The sequence below is a fragment of the Hipposideros armiger genome, unplaced genomic scaffold (genome assembly GCF_001890085.2).
Source record: "Hipposideros armiger isolate ML-2016 unplaced genomic scaffold, ASM189008v1 scaffold_272, whole genome shotgun sequence".
NCBI lineage: Eukaryota > Metazoa > Chordata > Mammalia > Chiroptera > Hipposideridae > Hipposideros > Hipposideros armiger.
The window spans coordinates 657980-678262 of NW_017731622.1; the positions used below are offsets into that span (position 1 = coordinate 657980).

Here is a 20283-nt window from a genome sequence, read left to right on the forward strand (position 1 = left end):
AGAGAGAGAGAGAGAGAGAGACAGAGAATAAAAATGTAGATTAGCAGAAGTAAAATAGTTGGCAATCCTAAGAATGATTTAAGTGTGCTCAATTTAAAGACTTAGTGTAGACTGAAAATAAATTTTAAGAATCGATCACCCTCTAAGCACACATGACACCCTCACACACAACTTACCATGTCCAAGGACAGCTAATCCTAGTAAGAATAATAGCACAATTCACAAAAACAGCAGGTCAAGCCCCAACTTGAAACCAGATATGTTGGAGGGAAAGCTAAGTATTGCATGGTAAGACTCCAAAACAAACACACACACACACACACACACACACACACACACACACACACACAATCAATGGATCTTAAATTACATCCAAGTGAGGAATCCAAGTAGAGAATAAGGGTGGCCACTTATTCAGGGATGAGGTGACAGCAGATAGGCTAAGTAAGTTCATTGTCTTGGTCTTCACAGAAGAAATTAGGAAGATTCTCACTTAACATGACAGGCGGGTGGTAGGAGATCATATAGTGATAAATGAACGGTACGTTCCAGGTCTGGTTGATAATGCAGATGCTGATAAGTCACAGGAACCAGAACATTCGCCTTCCACTCTTTAAAGGAACTCAAGGGCGAAACTGGGTGCTGCTGGACAAAATGTTGAAAATATGACGGGTTCGTCATATCAACAAGTCACTGGGTGCCCAACCTGAGCCTCTTTCATAATGGTATTGGCCATCAAGTTAGCGTGGATTTGTTAAACAAATCCCAGCACAGCAGCACACATACTGTAGAGCGCATGCCTTAAAGGTTAAGTGGAACAAATTAAGAGCACACAGTCAGAAAAAAACAGTCTTTAACAGTAGTTAGAAAACTTAAAAAACTTCATTAGCTTCAAAGATGTGGGCTAAAAATATAAAGAGATTCCCCAAATTTTAGATCAATTCAGAGATGACATATCCAATATGGGAGCGAGGCCTTCAGGGGCAATAATAACTTGAGGCTGTAGGGTGAGGATCTTTGAAAGTGACATTGCTGAGGGGATAAGCACGTGCTCTGCCTTATTTCTTGGTTCCTCTGGGTTGGGTCTCTTTTGTAACTGCTATATACCAGCAGCTCCTCTCTCTTTTGTTGAGCTGTCTCACCCTCACTTTCAGTTTTGACTTTAAAAGGCCAGACTCGTAAAGACAGTCACTGTGCTTCTGCCTATGATATATCACCACTGTCTCAGTCTTATTCCTCTTTTTTCTTGTTTCAGTATGGACAGAGTATAGTGCATTCTGCTGAACCAAGAAACAGACACTGTACCTGCCCAGGGCAAGGGACAGGGTAAGCTCATACTCCACCTTTGGCTTCCAGAAACACTAAATGTTCTCAGGGGATCAAATGCTGCCACCGCCCCATCTCACCTCCTTCCATCCTAATAGGCCCACCTGTCCCCATGAAGTGCTAATGAATTCTCTGCCATAGGTCATGCGGGACACTGGAGAAGGATGTAATTTCCGTAAACAATCATCCATTTATAGATTTCCTTTTCCATCTGTCCCCCACATAAAAATAATTAAGGACTTCATGACCCCTGGAATGGCCCAAGGAGAGCATCATTATGGTGTTCATTATGACCTAAAGGAGACAAGGATCTGGGATTTGGAGGGTAAGTGCCCAGAGATGACACTATACAATGGGGAGCATGTGCTTAAGATTGTTCCTATCTTAAGTGAAAAAAATATACGATGGGAAGCCTAATTTCCAGGTCATGCACCTGGCAAATTCCAACACAAAGACCACCTGAAGGTCGTAAGTCCATATGCAGAGAGCTACCTCCAAACACGGAGGAGTTGGCCCCGGACAGAAATAACATGGTAAAATAACCCTGGGAGGGAAATGTGTTTTCAGTTAAACCAGGGCTAGCCAGGCCTCTCCCACTGGCTCTTCCTAAATAGCAACTTGGCATTGGTGGGGCTGGAAGGGATGTCCTTGGCTGCAGAGGTGAGGCTCTTCAGGGTCTTGAGGGAAATTGGACAGAAGTTCTTTCTCCCTGCTGGTAATAACACTGAAGAATCAGCGTCACATCCATTTTATTAATTTTCCTGACAGGCGGCTCTAGTTTCCATGCAGGCACCACAAAATCAAAACATACGCATGTCAAGTGCCCCATGTGAGGTAGGGCCCTGCCAAGGCCATGTTACATCAACATGAGGAAGCTGAGCCCAGGTCCTCAGACCGTGTGCCTGGTCTTGTGGGCAATTACTTTCTGGAAGAAACCACCAGAGCTTGGTTGAGCGAGCCAGAGGACCTCTCTTGGTGATAGTCCTTTATCCTGGGTCTGGAGTCCTTGTGTTGAATATAAGAGCCCTGGGAGACACCGGCCTGCATCTGGCTTTTGGGTGTGTCTCTAAGTCCAGCCCCAAGGGTCCCTGCCTCCTCCATTTTGTCTGCATTCGGTTTCATCCAGGCAGGGGAATAGCAGCCTGGATTAAAGAAGACATTTAGAGGCATGCAAAGTCCTTATTTGTGAGCTGGGTCTTAGCCAGGAGTTCAGTATAGTTGAGGTCTTTGGGCATACAGTGACTAAAAGAATTTTTCTAATCAAGGCATCTGCTGCTAAAGTGATTGAAGCAACTAAAAAACAATGTGCTCTTTTACGTAATGTTAACTATACATTGGTTAAATCATGTACATTAGCGGGGTACAGCAGGTAAGGACCTAGAAAAATATCCTGCTCAAAGTCACATAACTTGTGGAGGGCCAGAGTGAGCAGTAACGTGGAGGTGGTCCATCGCCCATCCCTCTCACGGCTTCTAGGGCCATTGTCTCCTCCACCACAGAATTTATTTGCTGATGGTGGATACAGCAACAATGGCTGCAAAAGGCTGGAAATCTCAGACTTTGATTTCAGAGCTTCTGGCCCCCTTTGCAGGCCCTCCTGGTGACTCATTAATTTCTATGTCCCCCACTACTCATTCAGGAAGGGAAATGCGAGTAAAGGAATATCAGGGAGGGGGATGGAAGCCCAGGCCCTGAGCTAATGGCCACCGATGCAAATCAGAAAGACCCAAGCTAGATAGGTTTGACCGCACTGGTTTCCACTTTGACTGTCTAGGCTGAGAACAATCCAAGGATGAGGATTGGTGCTATTATTGTCCCGCACAAGAGCCCTCTTAGTACCCCATTTCCCCAAAAATAAGACCTAACTGGAAAATAAGCCCTCTCATGATTTTAGGTGCCAAAATATGGCACCTTGGCATACTGAATATTTTAAGCTGAAGGAGTTTGTGGGAAAGGCACCCTTCTCCCTCATGTGAGGGGTGCATGCCCTCCATATCCTGGAGGAATCATGCTACAGCTTCTTCTCTGGCTAGGTCTTCTTTTCGGGGAAACACGGTAGGAGCCTGGACCCTGAACCCAGTGTCCTGGAAACATGCCTGCCATGGCCTGGAAGGACAGAGGTGGCTCTTTCTTTGTCTGAGCTGGTCCAGCAGGCAGGGGCCACTGCAGAGTGGCTGCCCAGTCCACTCTGCAGGGTGACCTGGCTGACAAGAGATGAGCATACCCAGACGGCCTGTCTCACGGTGGAAAGGGCGCCGCTGCCGAGGGCTCGGTTCATCCTCTCACTCTCCATTCAAATAACCGTGGCATGTCAGCCCTGCTGGCCTCCTTGATTGTGCAGAAATAAATAAATGAATTATGTTGTTGGGGTTTGGGCTTCAGCACAGACACATGGTCTGCATTTATCCACACAGTGAGAGGTCCACCAGCCACTTGATGTAAAAGAGCAAAATGATAATTCTTTTCTTTAGGCGCTCTGGTGCCATATGGAATGTATATAAATCATATTTTTGTTTTAACAGCGGAGGCTTTGTTGATAGATAAACATGTGGTTTATCTAAAAAAAAGAGAGGATTGTGCTTTGAACAATCATTTAATGGCCATGGATGTGCCAAATAAAAATAAAAACATAATTTTGAAAGAAGTTGGCCTCTTGCCCAAATCTGTAACAAGGAATTTCTCCTTAACCAAAGTGGTTAAAGCCCGTCGATCTGTTTTGAGTTTAAGCTGTGCTCTCTACTCAACCCCACGACAAATTGAATCCGGGGCTAATGTGCTCTAATAGGACAAGACGTTACCTTTATGAATGACCTCATGGAGAAGAGGTTGGCGAGCATGGTGGAGAGGCCCTGAGCCAGGCAGCTCTGGGCTATGAACCCCAGCTTCAGCTCTGCAAGGCAGATTGCATCATCACCCTCTTTCCAGTTCCAGCTTGGGATGTTTAGCAGATGGGCCTGTAGGAAGAAAAACAGGTATGAGACCTTACTTTGTTAAATGTTCAATTGTTTAAAATCTCCTCTGGGAATCGCAGCATTGCCCAATTGCTCAGGGTCATCCAGACTCGTCCTTTCTTTGCCTTGCCTGGGTCTGGTGTTCCGTGTTTGACCAAATTCTTCTCTTCATCAGGCTTCAGTCTCTCTGGAACATTGCTTCTGCACCTACCAAGCCCAAGTCCTCCCCTCCAGGTTGTCCTTTAGCCAAACTGAGTCCAGAGGGAAACGCCCCGTGTGACAGATACATCACCCATACTAGTAGGATGTCTGGCTTGGTTGTTCATGAATTGGCTCCTCAAATAGACTCTAAGACTATCAGATGTCTGTGCACTTCACATTTCTTTTTTTTATCTGCCTTCCCAACACTCCAGATTGGTGGCTCCCAAGCTTGAGCAGGCATCAGAATCACTTGGAGGGTTTGAACACACACATCGCTGGCCCCTTCCCCAGTTTCTGATTCAGTGAGTGTGGGGTGAGGCTGGGGAATCTGCATTTCGAATGAGTTGATGCTGAGTCGCTGAGCTGGGGACCACACTTTGAGAAGCACTACCCTACATCATCAGGCAACTCACAATGTAGACACCTTACAATCTCTTACAGGTGGACTGATCCTATTCAACATTTAGGTCAGATGCTGAAGTTAGGGCCCAGAGGCAAGCTCATCCAATTATTTTTAAGTGGCATGAAGCAGAGAGTCATAGATGATATCCTGGATAAAAAAATCAAGATTCGAAAAAGTTCTTCAGAGTTGGAAAAACGGGCAAAACCAACCAGAAAAGATTTAAAAGGCCTTAATGTCAAGTACGGCATTTAGGTTAAAAAAATCAATTATATAAATTCATAATGAGAAGACCTAACTTGGCAGCAGACATAATAGGAAACGGAAAAAAAACAAACTTAAGTGTGTAGGTAACTAAAACCCAAAGAGAGGCCAAACGTGTGACAAATTATAGAGGAAACCAATGCTTGCTTGTTAGAAATGGTCTCCAACTCAAGGAAAATGAGTGTTTCATTCTGTTGTGAACTGGTCAGGCTAATTCCAGAGTACCTGATCCAGTTGTAACAGTCAAATTTATTATAAGAAGGGAAGCTGATAATTTGAATGACTTCCAGAGAAAAACGGCAAGCTCAGAGAGGTATGGGTTCTGGTAAACATCTTTTGAGGAACAATTAAGAGAGTTAGCAGTGTTTTGCCTGAAGAAGGGCCACACCTTCACGAAGACAGGATGGTTACCTGTGTATATCTAGGTACTGCTGTGATGAAGAGAAGACAGATTAGGTTTGTCTGGCTTCGTTCCAGGGGCCAGAATTAGGACTGACTGGAGTACATTACAAGAAAGCATTTTTTTTTTGCTTGTTTATAAAGGAACTTTCTAAGTATGCAATTGGTGTAATAAATGGAGGAGGCTGCCTCTAACAATGCAAAGTTTGTCCCTAAAACTCAGGCAGTACTTCTCCAAGTCTTAGTAGAAAGATGTCTTGCTTTGCATGAGAGGTTGAGTGAGAATACTCTCTAGGTTCCTGCTAATGCCAAGACTCTATGGCCCTGAAATTACCCTCTCTCTCCAGGTATCAGCAAACATGAGGAGCCCCAAGGCTTCCCTTCACTCACAGGACAATAAACATAATTGTATAGAAGGAGATGAAAGACTATCGTGGAAACAAAGGGCGGGTCCAATGACTCCATGCCCTGCTTTCAGAAATAGCACTCCGGCGAAATTCCTTCTTGCAAAATCCAGCTCTGTGATAATCTCGTGAGTCGTAACCCAGCAGGGTTTACTCCCGGGAGAGATGACTGTATCCCTTCTGATGAGAGCAGTTAAAATAGTCCCGTGTGTGGGCCGCAGCAGATGGCAATTTCTGTCAAGCTGAGGATCACAGGCCTCCCCCACATCGTATACTCAACCCAGCCACTGGCCCTGCCCTTTTCCCCATTTCCCTCCCTGCTCTGCCCGGGCTTCAGAAGGCCTCTTTCTCCTCTTCTTCCCTGACATCATAGAGAACAATATATCAGTCGAAGTGAAGAAATACCCATTTGATTAACATCATCTGAGAAGAATGAGGAGATATTAAATCTAAGTAATGACCAATGAAATCATCAAGTGTGAAAGGAGATTTGGGTGGTCCAAACCCCAGACAGACACCATACAACCTTCATGGTACCTTCAAACAAACAAATAAACCTTCTTTTCAAGAGAGTCTGTCACATCCCCTTGTGCCATCCAGGGTATGAAGTCCAGGCATGTAGGCCTTGGGTCCCTCATGTCCCCATCTGGTTTCAGTTCCTTGGACATAGTTTATATGTCATTTCACAGGAAAGTCACTTGCTTCACTTCTCAGGCTTCCACAGCCTCCTTTTTTGGGCCCCATATCTTCTCCAATCGCGAGGCAGGAACTAAGGGATGTGCCCGAGACTGGGACCAGGGACCTCCGTGTGCATGAAACAGAGAGGAGATGAATCCAGGAACTCAAAGTTTGTTTCTGGCAACTCTGCCTTTTTGCATTTGAGGGAAATATGGGTCCAGTGGAAAATGTCGGCATTGCTGCCCAGGAATCTGGAGGCAAACCCTCTCTCATCTGGAGGGTCAGACCTGTTGAGAGGGTTCTAGCCTGCCAGGGCTTCCCTGTGTCTGCTCCTGGGCCACTCCTCATGCCAAGGAGAAGGAATGTGAAAATAGGCTGGAAAACCAGGAGACATGAATCCCAGCCCCAGTTCCATCTGTCTTCATAAATACAACTATAGGGAAGCCACAGTGAAGAACAAAGAGGGACACTTCAGAGAATTCACTTTAACACTGCTTCCCAAGTGTAAGCGTTTATAGTGAGAAGGCTCAAAGAACCTGCACCTCCATTGGACCATTAGGACCTGGCTTCCAGTTCAGAGACAAAGATAGTCTGCTGGGGGGGCGGGAAACAGTCCAGTCATCACTAAATCATCAGGAGTGACACTTTCCCAAGATGCCATAGGCCATTCTTTCATGGAAGAGATTCAAGCCATTTACATTCAAATCAGAAAAATGTCCTGCACCATCACCAGATTCTTTCCATGTTCAGAGATGGCTCGGCTGAGAGTGTTTCTCTCCATGAATTCTAGGGATATTAAACAGATCCACTTTGGAGAATATCGGTCCTTCTAGAAGGCCTACTCTAATAAACCACGGTTTGGTTCAATGGGCTGTGGTTCTATTTAAAGAGAAGGTGGCAGATGGCAGTTATGTCTCTTAACCACTGGCTGCCAAATAACCATGAGCTGTCCCCACCAGAGCTGCTCTGTCTGAGACAGCACTTAGACCCCTGGTCTGAAGTCACACTGGGATGCTAAAATGCACAGATGGTTGAATGAGGACTAAATGAGATAATGGATGTCAAAGCTCTTTTAAAACCATAAAAAAAAATGACACAAATGTCTGAGATTATTATGATGACAAACTCAGGACCAGTTTTACATGGAGAGAAAGCAGATAGCTTCCCCACATCCCTCTAGGTCCTAGAATGGCACCATCATCAGGTCATAAGAGATGAAATTCTTTATGTTTTTGGTCTCGTATCCAATTATGGAATTAACTATCCCTGAGAATATGTTGACAATGACATATGTTTATACACACATACCAGGTTCTTTCCTGAAAGCAAGTTTTATGGGTGGAGATCTCTGGACATCTAGCCATGGATGAAGAGGAAATACCAAAAGAGGAAGAAAAATAATATTGTAAGAAAAGAGGGAGACAAACATATTAAAAGGGTGGGTAGGAGGGCCTTAGGAAATAGAGCAAAGTTGTGAAGCAAGATGAAGAAAGTCTGTTTGCAGTTCTACAAAGAATGAGATGACAAATGATGACCAGTGAACTTTCTGTTCTTTCCCTAGAAGAGAGAACTGAAATGATGGACAAAAAGTCACTCTGGCCCTTGAACCCTTATTAACCTTACAGGGGAAAAGTCTCATAAGTGATTTTTGCCTAACTCTAAAACCCAAATAGATTAGAGTGGTTCTAAACAAAATGTGTTTTAAGCAAATAATCATGGATGATCAGTTGCTATCTGCATCATTGTTTCTGAATGACTGTAATGTAGAGGTTTGTAAATGACATTCAGCTTGCGATGACCACATGAATACTGACCAGGTGCCATCTGGATCCTAGGTCCGCTGAGCTACTTTGAGTTTGACAAGAATCATAACTGAAATCCTCCTTAATTTCTTGAAGAAGCTCCATCAGCACTCATTGGAAGGAGAAAAAAGGAACTGACATCCCTTTCTAAACATACAACATTAATCTTCCTATTCAATCTAAAGTCAGCCAAAAAAATCTAAACAACAGCTTAAAGCACTCCCACACTAAATGCAATTTCAAATCACGAATGAAAGAAGGAAAGTTCGTTGCCTCAGGAGCTGTCACCAGCCACAGCCTCGCTAATAAAATTCACCTCCACCAACGGGGCTGCTGTCAAAAATCTTCTCCAGGCTGATGCTTGTGAGTTACCAATATCCTCACTTTATCTCGTCAGTGTTTTGGGGTTTTCCAGAGACGTACAGGACAACGTGACCTTGGGTGCCCATCACCAAACCCACTAGCTGGAGCACCACACTTTCTGCAGTGGAACCACCTGCTGAGGGTTGGACAATGGTTGGCAGTGGGCAGCAGACCCGAGTGGTAGGCCAGTCACCGCCAGCAGGCTCCACTCAACAACAGCCTCTGATGGGCCTCCACACAGCAAAATGGGGCAGCACTTGCCAGCAATTAAGAACTAATGGCATGGCACTGGCACATTTGGCAGAACGAGGTCTTCTCTGGGTCACCTGGCTGCCTATTTCGCAGGGACACATTCTCACTCATAACCCAGCAGGGAGTTATTCTGTTCAGACAGGACACCTGGTTCCAGGTATGAGCAGCCTCCATTTCTAAGCATCATTAAGGGGAAAACTGGTTCCATGTCAAACAGAGAAAGGTGCCACCTCCCCTCCCCCAAAGCTGTTTTCCTGGGAGTTTAATGACCGTCCGAGTGAAGGAGCATTGCCTCTGAATGAGAGGCTGGTCTCTGGGAAAAATATAGACTCCAATGTTTGCTTTCTTTCCAATCTCCCTTATAAACTATAAACGATGTTTAATCTCTACAAAGCCAACTGTTTTCCTGAATTCCACCACGCAATTCTCACCTTGAATTCGAGAATGCCATGCTCTCCATTCTCTACCCAATGTGTGTCCCATACCCCAAAGCTCACCTGGTCTCAGATAGAAAAGTCCTATCATCCTCTACACCTGACTGCTAAATCCTTGAGGGCACAAAGTAAGACTTCTCCTTCACCATATCCATGGGGCTTTGGAGGCCAGACAGTTGTTGACCACATAGTTGGTACTCAGTAAATACCAACTAAAGAAATAAGTACAACACATAAAAAATGGAAGTTGTCAGAATTGGATGTAAGAATGCATTAATATGTCTGAACCTAGGGGTCTAATAGATGGTTCCTGAATGAAAAAATCAATATGCAAAGGGGCTTCCTTCCAATGACCAATTGCAAACAAGATGTTTGACTGAAGAAACATCCCAAAGGATGCTTTTACCCACCACCCTCTTTTTCCAGGCCTTTAGATTGCATCGCTGTGTGTGCACATGTGTGTGCAGGCATGTGCATGTGTGTGGCTATACGGTGAGGGAGAAGAGACTGGACTCACATGTGCACCTTTGAGCCTGGGACAGGCTCTCACTGTCCTACCTTGTTGTGATACTGCAGCATCTGAGTGATAATCCTTATCTTCGGATGATAGTTCTTGATGGAGATTACTCTGAAAAAGAAAGAACCAATGCTGAGGCAGGGTTTGCCGTACCCTTGGAGTCTGATGGGGAGATTAATTTGATTACATCCAAATGGAGTGAATGTGCCAGAAGCCAGGGCCATCCTGAGGGGCTGCAGGCATTGGGCCAAGTTAAACTGCGTCTCCACCACCATGCCCCATGGCGGTGTGAAAAAAGAAAACCACAGAACAGCCACAGACTGTGTCCTGGGCATAAAAGAAGAAAGGGTCCTGTGTTGCCTTGGTGATGTTATGTGAGTTTGCATGTACTGGGGCTGGGGCCTCTGGGGCAGGGGGCAGGGCCTGTTGTCTATATGGGCATCTAAAGCAAGCTAGCTCAACTCATGGGACCAAGAAGGTTTGCAATCTCATATACCCTTGGGATGAGCCTAGAAACAATTGCCTCTAAGTCCAGTTCTCCAAGTTAACAACTTGAGACAACAATGGACCAATTAAACAAGCAGCCTGACAAATGATTCTAATTGTCACCTATGTGACTACTCACAAACATAATTTCTAAGCAGGGCTCTTAGGATGAGATCCATGACTTAGCCTTCCGACAGCTAACAGAATCTCAATGACAACTTTGACACTCGTTGGCGATAAGGGGCAAGGCCTTTTAGAGGTCACCATCTGAAAAAAAAAACCCCACAAATGCCCTCAGTCTATACTCAAGATTGGCCCCCAACCCTCACTTCTGCTCCCTGTGACACTCGCTGTGCTGAATAGGACAGGCAAGGAGCAGAGGAACAGAACACCTGGACTCCAGCTAGCTATTGCGCTAATGAACTGGGTGACCTTCAGGAAATCCCTGGTCTCTCCATGACTGTTTCCTCATCTGGACATTGGGGGCAACAGTACCTGCTTTATTTATTTCACAGGCTCGGTATAAGCAGCAAATGAAAGACCAGATGTGAAAATGCTTTGAAATCATTAAAAGCTCTCTCCACGTGTAAGTTATGGTTTTTGTCATTACCAACTCTGTCAGAGGTGACATTGTACATTTCCTTCTGTGACAAGGAAGGCTAAAGAATGGAATTCCACAGAAAGGCCCCCCTCCTAAGCCTAATCAGAAATGCAAGTGCATTTATTAAGACCACCCCCAATGAACATTCCACCAAGAAACGTTATGCTTCAGCCCTTTTTGTGCAAAGATGGAGAGAAGGCGGTCAGGGAGCAGCTTTGTCTGAAAAGCTACAACGTGTGAATTTAGGAAATGGATCCTGCCTAAGCCTCTCCTGCACAAATTCACCCTGGGCTTTTGCACTTGAAGGATTTCATTTTATTTTTGAAAAAGTGTTGTATTGGCCCATGCTTATAACTCAAGGACTTGGAGCCTCTGAATTCAGTTCACAGCATCAGCCAGTTTTCTGCATTAGCTCATTTCAAATGGATCTTTGACATTTTAATTTCAAACAGGGCAGATTGGTCTCATTAAACTAAGGAGGAAGGAGGATTATACAAATAAGGGAAGGACAGAGCCCATTTTTAACCCTAAGCCTCCCGTTTCCTGTTGTTGCCTGGGCCTTAGCTCTGATGCTGGCTAATGGATGGCTTAATTACACTTCGGATATTTACCTTGTTCCGTAATCTTTATGCCTCGGCATCACGCCAATCACCCTGGTAACCTATATGTCTTCATATTAACTGTATTGTAGGCTTAAATAAAATAATGGTGATTAAGAGAATATGTCCATTTCAAAGCTATTATCATTTCAATTATTCACTTTTGGAAAAATAAAAGGCTGTGCCAACCCCAAACTTCATTAAGCCTCATCTTATTTTGTTTTGGTTTTTTTGGTTTGAATTCTGAAGCTAATGAAGCCTACTTCCTTAAAGGCTACATTTTTATCACTTCAAATGACACAAAAGCGTGGTGGAGGATGGGAATCCTAGTTCAAGGAAAGGTCCAACTGACCTACCCCACCTTAAGCTGAGGCTGCTGTTGTCACTTTTCAGCTGTGACTAGTTAAGGGATGGACCCAGGTATGGCAGCATGTCCCCATTCCACCATCTTCCCACAGCTGGCAAGCCCAATGCTGACAAGAGTTCATGCATCAACTTCCTTAAAACGACTACACTAAACAGAGTGCCAAAGAAAAGAGAGTGGAAAGAGAACATCGGGCCAGATGTCGCTTGCCAGACACCAGGTCCAGATGCTGAGGGGAGGACTTGCTCATCCGAAACGCATGGAGGAATTCTTCCCCCACCTCACTGATGGGAAAGCTCATGTCGCTTGGGGCCACTGATTAAAAGCAAAGAAAGGAGATGTGAGCACTGTGATGATGCGAAGGCAACTTCCCAACCCTCCACCTCGGTAGATTCCCAGGACACAGGAAGCCAAGCTGCAGGGAGAGGGGGGATCTTTGTCTAGACCCAAAGGATGGCTGTTCACAATTAGGCAAGAATTCCTGGGAATACAGTGGGAGTGAAATGTTTTCTCTTAGTTCATCTCTTCTCCAGAAAGTTCTCTTTATTATTCCCTTCCTGCTCTCTTAACTATTCTACAATTTATGCCACAGGAGGGAAGATTCCAAAAGGGCTTTTACTATCTGGAGCAAAATATCTTTAGTCATTTTATAGTCACAAGATGTCTGGAATATGGGTCTATGAAAAGAACAAAAATGGAACCGTTTTCTTCTGAAAGAGTAGGTGGAGGAATTGGACGGAGAATGGACTTTGGCAGGCCCAGCCCATTTGCAGGAAAGGCACCAGGCAGTGTTCTCCAAAAAGCATCCCCCCAGGAGATGTTCTCCAAAAACAGTTAGTGGGGGGGGTGTCGACAAATTCTCTATAGATCATTATCTTAGAAATTCCTATTAGTATGAAAAGAATTGAGAAAGATTTCAGTTAAGGAAGCTATTTCACTTTGGGCAACCGGTTGAAACAAGCTATTTGGTGAACAAACTCCTGTTTGTGGGTGATATGAATCAATGTGCTGTAGACATATTTGGAAAGCTCTCACATGGGGCTTCTCAACCTGCATATTATTGACCTTTGGGGCCAGAGAATTCTCTGCTGTGGGGAGCTGACCTGTGCATTGTGGGATGTTGAGCAGCAGCCCTGGCCTCTGCCCCGTATCCCCTAATTATGACAACCAAGAACATCTCCAGATATTTCAAAATGTCGCCAGAGACAAAATCACCCCCAGTCCAGATATTTCAAGCCCTCTCCCCCTTAGGGAACATGGTACCTTATTTTAGGCCTGTGCCCATCTAAATTTATCTTTCCTTTTCTAGTCCTGTCTAAAGGATCTCAAAGTCAAGACTCCAGAGTTCCCATCTTCTAAGGACGAGCTTCCTGTTGACAATGCCTGTGTCGCTGCCCTCTACACCTACCACAGCCTCAGCGCCTTCGGTCCTATGCAGGTAGCAAGTGACGGGGTGGCTTATGGGGGAGATGGTGCTCTGGAGAGAACCCAAAGGGCAGCAAATGGGCCAAGAATCACCAAGCCCAGAGCCTTCCCCACCCTCCCCAAGGTTACCTCATGATGTTGGAGGCATCTTCAGCGTCAGGGTCAGCGCAGTACTTATTGGCAAGGATGAGGCACGCATCTGCTGACTCTATCTAAGACACCAAAAGGAAAATCACAGAACACAAACATATAAATAGCCATGCTTGGTGGCAGTCTCTCTCTGTTGACAGTTCTTGGAGAACCAGGTGGTTTGCAAGGAAAGGAAAAAAACGACTCCTGAGATATTATAGTTTTTGTCAAAAGTGTAGGTTGCAAGTTCTTGTTATGGTATAAACAGTTCATCTTGTTGCTGTCGAAGAGTACAACATGTACTTTGGTAATTATACTGTTCACTTTGCATAGTCTCTTACATGTGAGCTTTCCAGATTTCTTTAAATAACAATTAAGTGAGCCTTTCTGTCCCCTCCCCATCTTCAGCACCATCACCCTAATTTCCCCAGGTGGGAAATGGAGTTAGGTGGGCTAAACCCCTTCTCTCTGGTTACCAAGTTAACTGAGTAGTTGGGGATTCAGTCATTTAGACTCCAAAGTCCTTCATCTAACCTTTTTTACATCTTAACTGGGGAATAAAAGGAAATAAGAACCCTGAATCAGATAATAGCTCAGTACTGTTCAGTATTCAATTAGCATTCAGGTATTCAAAAGACAACAAATCTATGTGTATGAAATGATGTAGTACAGACGATCTCAAAATACAACCCACTGACTTATCTAAACACGAGCCAAAAAAGATTTATTCCTTTGAGGGGATCATGAGTTGTGCTAATAGCTGCTTACATCTAAATTAGGTCCATAAACAATAACTATTTTCTCCACGTTCTCATAAGATTTCACATTAGCCATAACTTGGATCATGTCTAGTCTAAGATTAACTGGACTCTATAGCATAAAAACGCTCATGCTGGCTCAGGCCTACAATCTGTCCCTCTGGTATGTTGTACTTAACAGACCATTCCTGCCACTGGTGGGAGGGCATGGTTTCCTCCATGGTATGTCACAAATCATCTCTGGTTTTCTTTAATAATCCAAGGAATTTACCCAAATCCTTTTGGCTTATTCATGTTTGCCAATTACATTACGTACTGAATTATGTGGTGACTACAGTTAGCATTTAGATGTCAGCGGATTCACAATTTAAATCTGTACTCACTGGCATGCAAAAGTATTGAGCAGACTTGCAAAATCGATATAAAATGAGTAAAGTAGCAGACGCCATTTTGCTGGGTCCCTTATTAGCCTCAAGTTCTAGAAAGAAAGCTTAACTGATTGCCAAGTGATATCAGATACCTGCATGTTTAGGTTTGCACCTTTGGTGAGGAAAAGCAAAAAGCTCAAAATGCTGTATGGCATGGTAAAATTTTGTTTTACAAAAGTTATCTTAATGTTCCTTTCTGATAGAAATAACAGGTTTCAGAGTTATGCCAAGTCCAATGTAAATATTTAAGATGGGAATAACTTGATGATTACATTATATATGAGACTATTGAGTCCATACAACTGGTCCGCTTCCTTTAGCAGTGCTGATATTCAGGGACTAGCAAAAGAAGTTTCATGTTATGACTAGTCCAAGTATGGAATGCTTACAGGTGACAGTCTACCAGGTGCCAGCAGAGCAAAGTCCTGGGACCAGTGGAAGGGTGATGCCAAGGCTGGTGGTATCTGACTTATCTTATTAGGGGACTGGAGGTGGCTTTTAGCCATCCTGGGAGGCATGCCTCTTCACCCCAGTGTCAGGCACCCCCCCTCTTAGATGGAGTAAAAGCAGAAGTTACTTCTTCCTTCTTACCTTGACTCTTGCAAGATCATGTGGATTGAGGACTGAACCCTGATAAAATTCCACCTGAGTAAAATGTCGTTTGAACAGAGCTTCAAGCTCCAGGTTGGGGGAGATGCTGTGCAGGAAGAGAAGACGCAGACATTAATATGACAGACTCAGGTATTTCAGCTTCCCTGCTCCCTTCTGTTGGATTTCCACAGAGGGGAGCCTGAGAAAAGGCTTTCCCTTTCAAAGCAGCTCCTTTTCTTGCCATCAATAAAAGGCCCGTGCTCAAGAGAAGTAAAACCCCAGCCCAAATGAAAGCCAAAACCAATACCATGGTAAGATAAAGAGGCTCACAACCTTCAGAGTCTGAGGCCTACGGGCTGAAATGTCTTCAGTATCATTGTGAGTAGAATCCCTATTTTATGAACAGAAAAACTGAGGCTGTGACATCAGGGATTAGCCAACGGTCCTCCTGGCACAGCCTCCGGCTGTTTCTCCATCAAAAGCCTTTTCCTGCTTCTCTACAACATGGACTTCTCATCCCCCAGGACCAGGATCAAAAAATGTCACCTCTGAGCTGCCATGCAAAGTTCATTTACTCTCGGTACTGTTCTTGATTCACACGTATGTATGTTATTCATCATTCTTAGTGCTGAGCTGTAAACACATCTTTCCCACTGGAGGGCAAGAATTAAAACATTAAAACATTGGCCTCTTCATTCATTTATTAATTCTGCCGAGGTGAAAAATACCTGCTCTCTACATGGTACTGTGCCAGGCACTGCAAGATATTTAATTAGAGCCTACTAGGTACCCAGGACTGTGTTAATCAACACGTGACTAACATTTATTAAGTACCTACCACTAATAATAATTGCTAATGTTTTGAGAGTTTACTATGTGGCAGACACCATTCTAAACACTTGAGAAGTAGTAACTCATTTAAACCTCAAAACAACCCGAGAGGAAGGTATGTTATTAACACAAAGCTTCGACAGGCTAATTAACGGTCATCCATCTACTATGATGCTGACACCGATAGATGCTGGAGACACACAGGTGAATCCTAGCAATGGAAGCATCAGTAGCCAACCTGTTGATTCAGACTCAAGCCATGGGTGAGAGAAGAGCAACTGCCTATGCAAATCTGACCAGTCTTCCAGGTCCATTGCCAATCATTCTTCTTTCATGAAGTCCACCTTAGTAAAACAAGCAGCCCTGGTGTCACCCTGATATAGATGCTCCACGTGACTTTGCCACTTGATTAAACTGATGTCAGTCAACTAATATAGGACTGATGTTGTGCTCTAATTGTCGATCATGTGCTCATCTTGAAATGTCCAACCAATTATGAGGGCAAAACCCACACACTACACTTCTCTTGAACCTTCTAAAATGCTCAGCAGAAGACCGGCCCCATAGCTGGTCATCTGCGGCTAAGCCCTGAATTGGTCTGTGGGTTCTGCTCCTGGGCCCATGGCCCGGCCTGTTGTTTCAGAACTTGGAGAAGTCAGTGCTGAAAATGCTGCTACTCAAACCTGGTGGCCCATTTGCTATTCTGTGAACAAAACCCAAAGGAAGGAGATGCAAGAATGGGAGCTTGTAGGGAAGTCAATGGCAGTGGGCTCTCAGAGCAGGATTGAATCTAGGGTGGTCAACTCATATAGAGCAAACACCAACATGGAAGCTTTGTCCCTCCAGCAACCTGGGGCTAGGGCTGGCCCCACGATGGCGCAACCGCCATACAAAAAAAATTATGGTGCAACCCATGTCAACATGCCTGAGCCCCCCAATTCTCCACCCCTGTGGCAGACTACGTTTTACCAAAAAGGGGATGAAGCAAAGCTTAAAATCTCAACAACACCGAGCAGAGGGGAGATACCTTGCTTTACCCGCCATAAAACAAACATGATAGAACCTACCTCCTAAATTGATAATGCCACCTACTATATTTTATCTTGCATGATATCAGCTAACATTTATTGAGCACTTACTGCATGCCCAATTCTGCTCTGCATACTTTACACGTATTACTTCTTTTCATTCACACAATAGCCCATGATGGCCTCCCCATCTAATGGACATGAAACTGAGGCTCAGAGAGGTTAAGTAACTTGTTAGTAAGCAACTGGTTGAGTCGGGATTCAGATCAAGTACTCTGAGTCCAGAGCATGTACTTTTACGCCTCTGGTGATGAAAGGAGGGACTGTATGCACAGTGACCAGCACAGTGGCCCACACTGAAGGTTTCTAGGAATCACAGTCATTGCTCCTGTTGTTATTATTACCTTATATCCTGCTTCCTGTTATTTGTGTATCTTGCTTGGTCACTATGTCGCCCCTGCACTCATACAGCATCCACACCACACACCTCATCATTCCACAGCAGACACTGTAAACATACCTGGATCATATAGATCCAGACAGCTAAGGGGACATAATGATGTGTTTGATCCATAAGGAACTCCACCGTTACTTGCCAGAATTGCCTCCACAGAGGCAAGCACTGCTCTCATCACTGAGGTCGGACAATTAAGTTTGTGAACTTTCCACCATGTAAGTGCACAGTAGAAAGTTTGAGAACTTACTTGTCTGATCTTTTCGTATGTTGCTTCCTTCTCCATTGGCCCATCTTGTCTACTCTGATGAGGCCAGCAGGGATCCTGGCAGATTCAACTCTGCCCTGCCCCCCAATGCTGCCCCCACACCACCACTCCTGCAGACACTCAGGTGTCCCCGTCAGAGTGTCTGATCGGGTGGAAGGTCTTGAAACAACAGGGGCCTCTTACTTGTGAAGAAAGACGATCTCCACGTTGACATCGTCCCGATCCTTGTGCAGGAAGTCCTTCAGGAAGTTGGAAACACTCTCCAGAGTGATGTGTCCACAGACCACAATGTGCCTGAATGGGAGAGGCCGGTTAGACGAGGCTGGCCCAGCGATGACCCAGGTACCCACCCCCAGCAAGACAGAGGAAGCGCGCAGCTGCAGGCAAGCATTCATTGACTCCCGAGGCCTCCATAAAAGCCCAGCTCCCATCCCCAGAGGGCTGTGAGGCGAAGCTGCGGTGCTGGCAGGTGCTCAGCAACTCCTGGACAGAAAAGGCATATGGCTTCTCACCTGATGCTGCACAAAATCCTATTAAAAGCCCAACCGTTTGGCCAAGTGGTTTTATGCATTTAACAATAAGTGACATTATGCTTGCGTTTAAATGCTGCATTATCAAGTCCCTTGCAGATTCATATCTCTCCCTTTCTGCCCACAAAGCGTCCTCCCGGGAGATTTACCGAATGAGTCTTGGTTTATGACATAGAGCTTATCAGGTAATGAGATAACAAATCTTGCTGAAACGATGATTTTGTGTGTAAGAAAGCGAACTTTTATCAGGGTGGCTAATGTGCGGCTTGACACGTTATGGGCTCTGCTGGCCATAAGCAGTAAAAAGGAAATTTTGCATTTTTCTGCCATAACTCCTCTGACAATGGGGGCATGTAACACTTTACAGTAAGTGAGCATTACTCAAGGCTAAATGGGGATGGGACGCCTATGGAATCGGAGATCATGCCGCAGATCTGTGCATCCTCAGACAGCTGCTTCCTTAAGGTGCTGGGGGTTTCTCTGAGAGCCAAAGGAATTGACCTCAAGATGGGAAAAGCTAGGAAGGGATGAGGCTGGCATTGTCTGCCTTGCTCCAGGGTGGTTTGGACTTCTATTTCTGAAGATGGTGGCCCCCCCTCAGGAGAGGCGCTCCTCTTCCAGAATTGCTGGAACAACAGTCCCTCCAACATCTTTGGGCTCCTGGATCAATCTGACTTTGACACCGGACTACACTGTTCCCGCTTACATTGGCAACATGATGTTCAATCAGGAGTAAGCACTTTAGTGCAAAGGTTAGCCCCAGGACCAAGAGTTGGGGCCTGACTGAGAAGAGAAAACCCACTGGCTTCTGGGAAAGAGGCTGCAGCAAGGGGCTCAGCCCAGGTCTCTGTGCCCCTCAGGCTAACAGTGACAGGGGCTGAGTCCCTGGCTGGGCTTTGAGGCATGGGCAGGCAGGTGGCGAACAGGAAGCACAGTCATTTTGTGGGAAAAATTTAAAATGGCCAGGTCCCTTGCACTTCATAATTGCTCTGTGCACATTCCAATAAAGGCAGAAAGCTCATTGGCTGGAGGAAGCTCATAATAGGCGGCAGCGATGATCGCTTATGCAATGTTCCATTAGATGCCATTACAAGAGTCTGCCCTTTCCTTGTAATTTGGTGCTTGACTAAGGATGTGAGAATAATGCAGTAAACTCATTGGTGAAAGGATAATGATGCAGAACAAAGAGTAAATCAATAATACGCACGATGCAGTTAATAATATCACCATTATGAACTGTTATTGTTACGGAGGTGCACTTAGCGATCAGGCAAGCAGAGGCCATCACGGGGAGGGAAGAATGTCAGTGGGCTACCTCAGAAGACACATTTCAACATGATCACTTTGCTCTCTAGCCGGTGCCTGCTAGGATGAGGGCGGTCCCTTGGCCACCCATCCAAATGTTATGCCCCAAACCCATGTGACTAATTCCTTCCTGAAATACACAGTATGTCAGAATACATGATATAAATGAAACACTTGGATGACAGACATTTTTATGATGCCATACCTTAAAATGTTTCTTGTGGCACACGTGTATCTATATGGACAAAACAGGCTGAAAATGAATTTGCATGTTCTGAATAAGATTTGTAATTTTGAATTTTCCAAGTGTATTCAGAAGGTGACTGCGAAACAGGGCCTCCCTCCTTGTCCAAACTCTCCACAAATGTCAGTGGGGCTGCTTGGGGCGAGTCTAACATTTTCCACCCACACACTCACATGATCAAGAACAGGGTCAGCATGAAGCCCATGTATGGGCGCCACCAAGGACTGACATGTGGTTTCAACTGGAGGTGA

At 45.0% G+C, this 20283-nt stretch overlaps 1 protein-coding gene across 40 annotated transcripts in view; it reads right to left on the minus strand.

Moving 5' to 3' along the window:
* KCNMA1 (potassium calcium-activated channel subfamily M alpha 1) overlaps positions 1-20283 on the minus strand; it is a 744819-nt gene that overhangs the window by 197472 nt on the left and 527064 nt on the right. For all 40 annotated transcript variants that reach the window (XM_019657024.1, XM_019657023.1, XM_019657013.1 and 37 more), the window contains exons 10-14: positions 18137-18247; positions 15373-15478; positions 13596-13678; positions 10033-10102; positions 4125-4280 (exon numbers count right to left, since the gene is read on the minus strand). In XM_019657024.1, coding sequence (XP_019512569.1) covers positions 4125-4280; positions 10033-10102; positions 13596-13678; positions 15373-15478; positions 18137-18247 — 526 coding nt within the window. The remainder of the gene's footprint in view (positions 1-4124; positions 4281-10032; positions 10103-13595; positions 13679-15372; positions 15479-18136; positions 18248-20283) is intronic.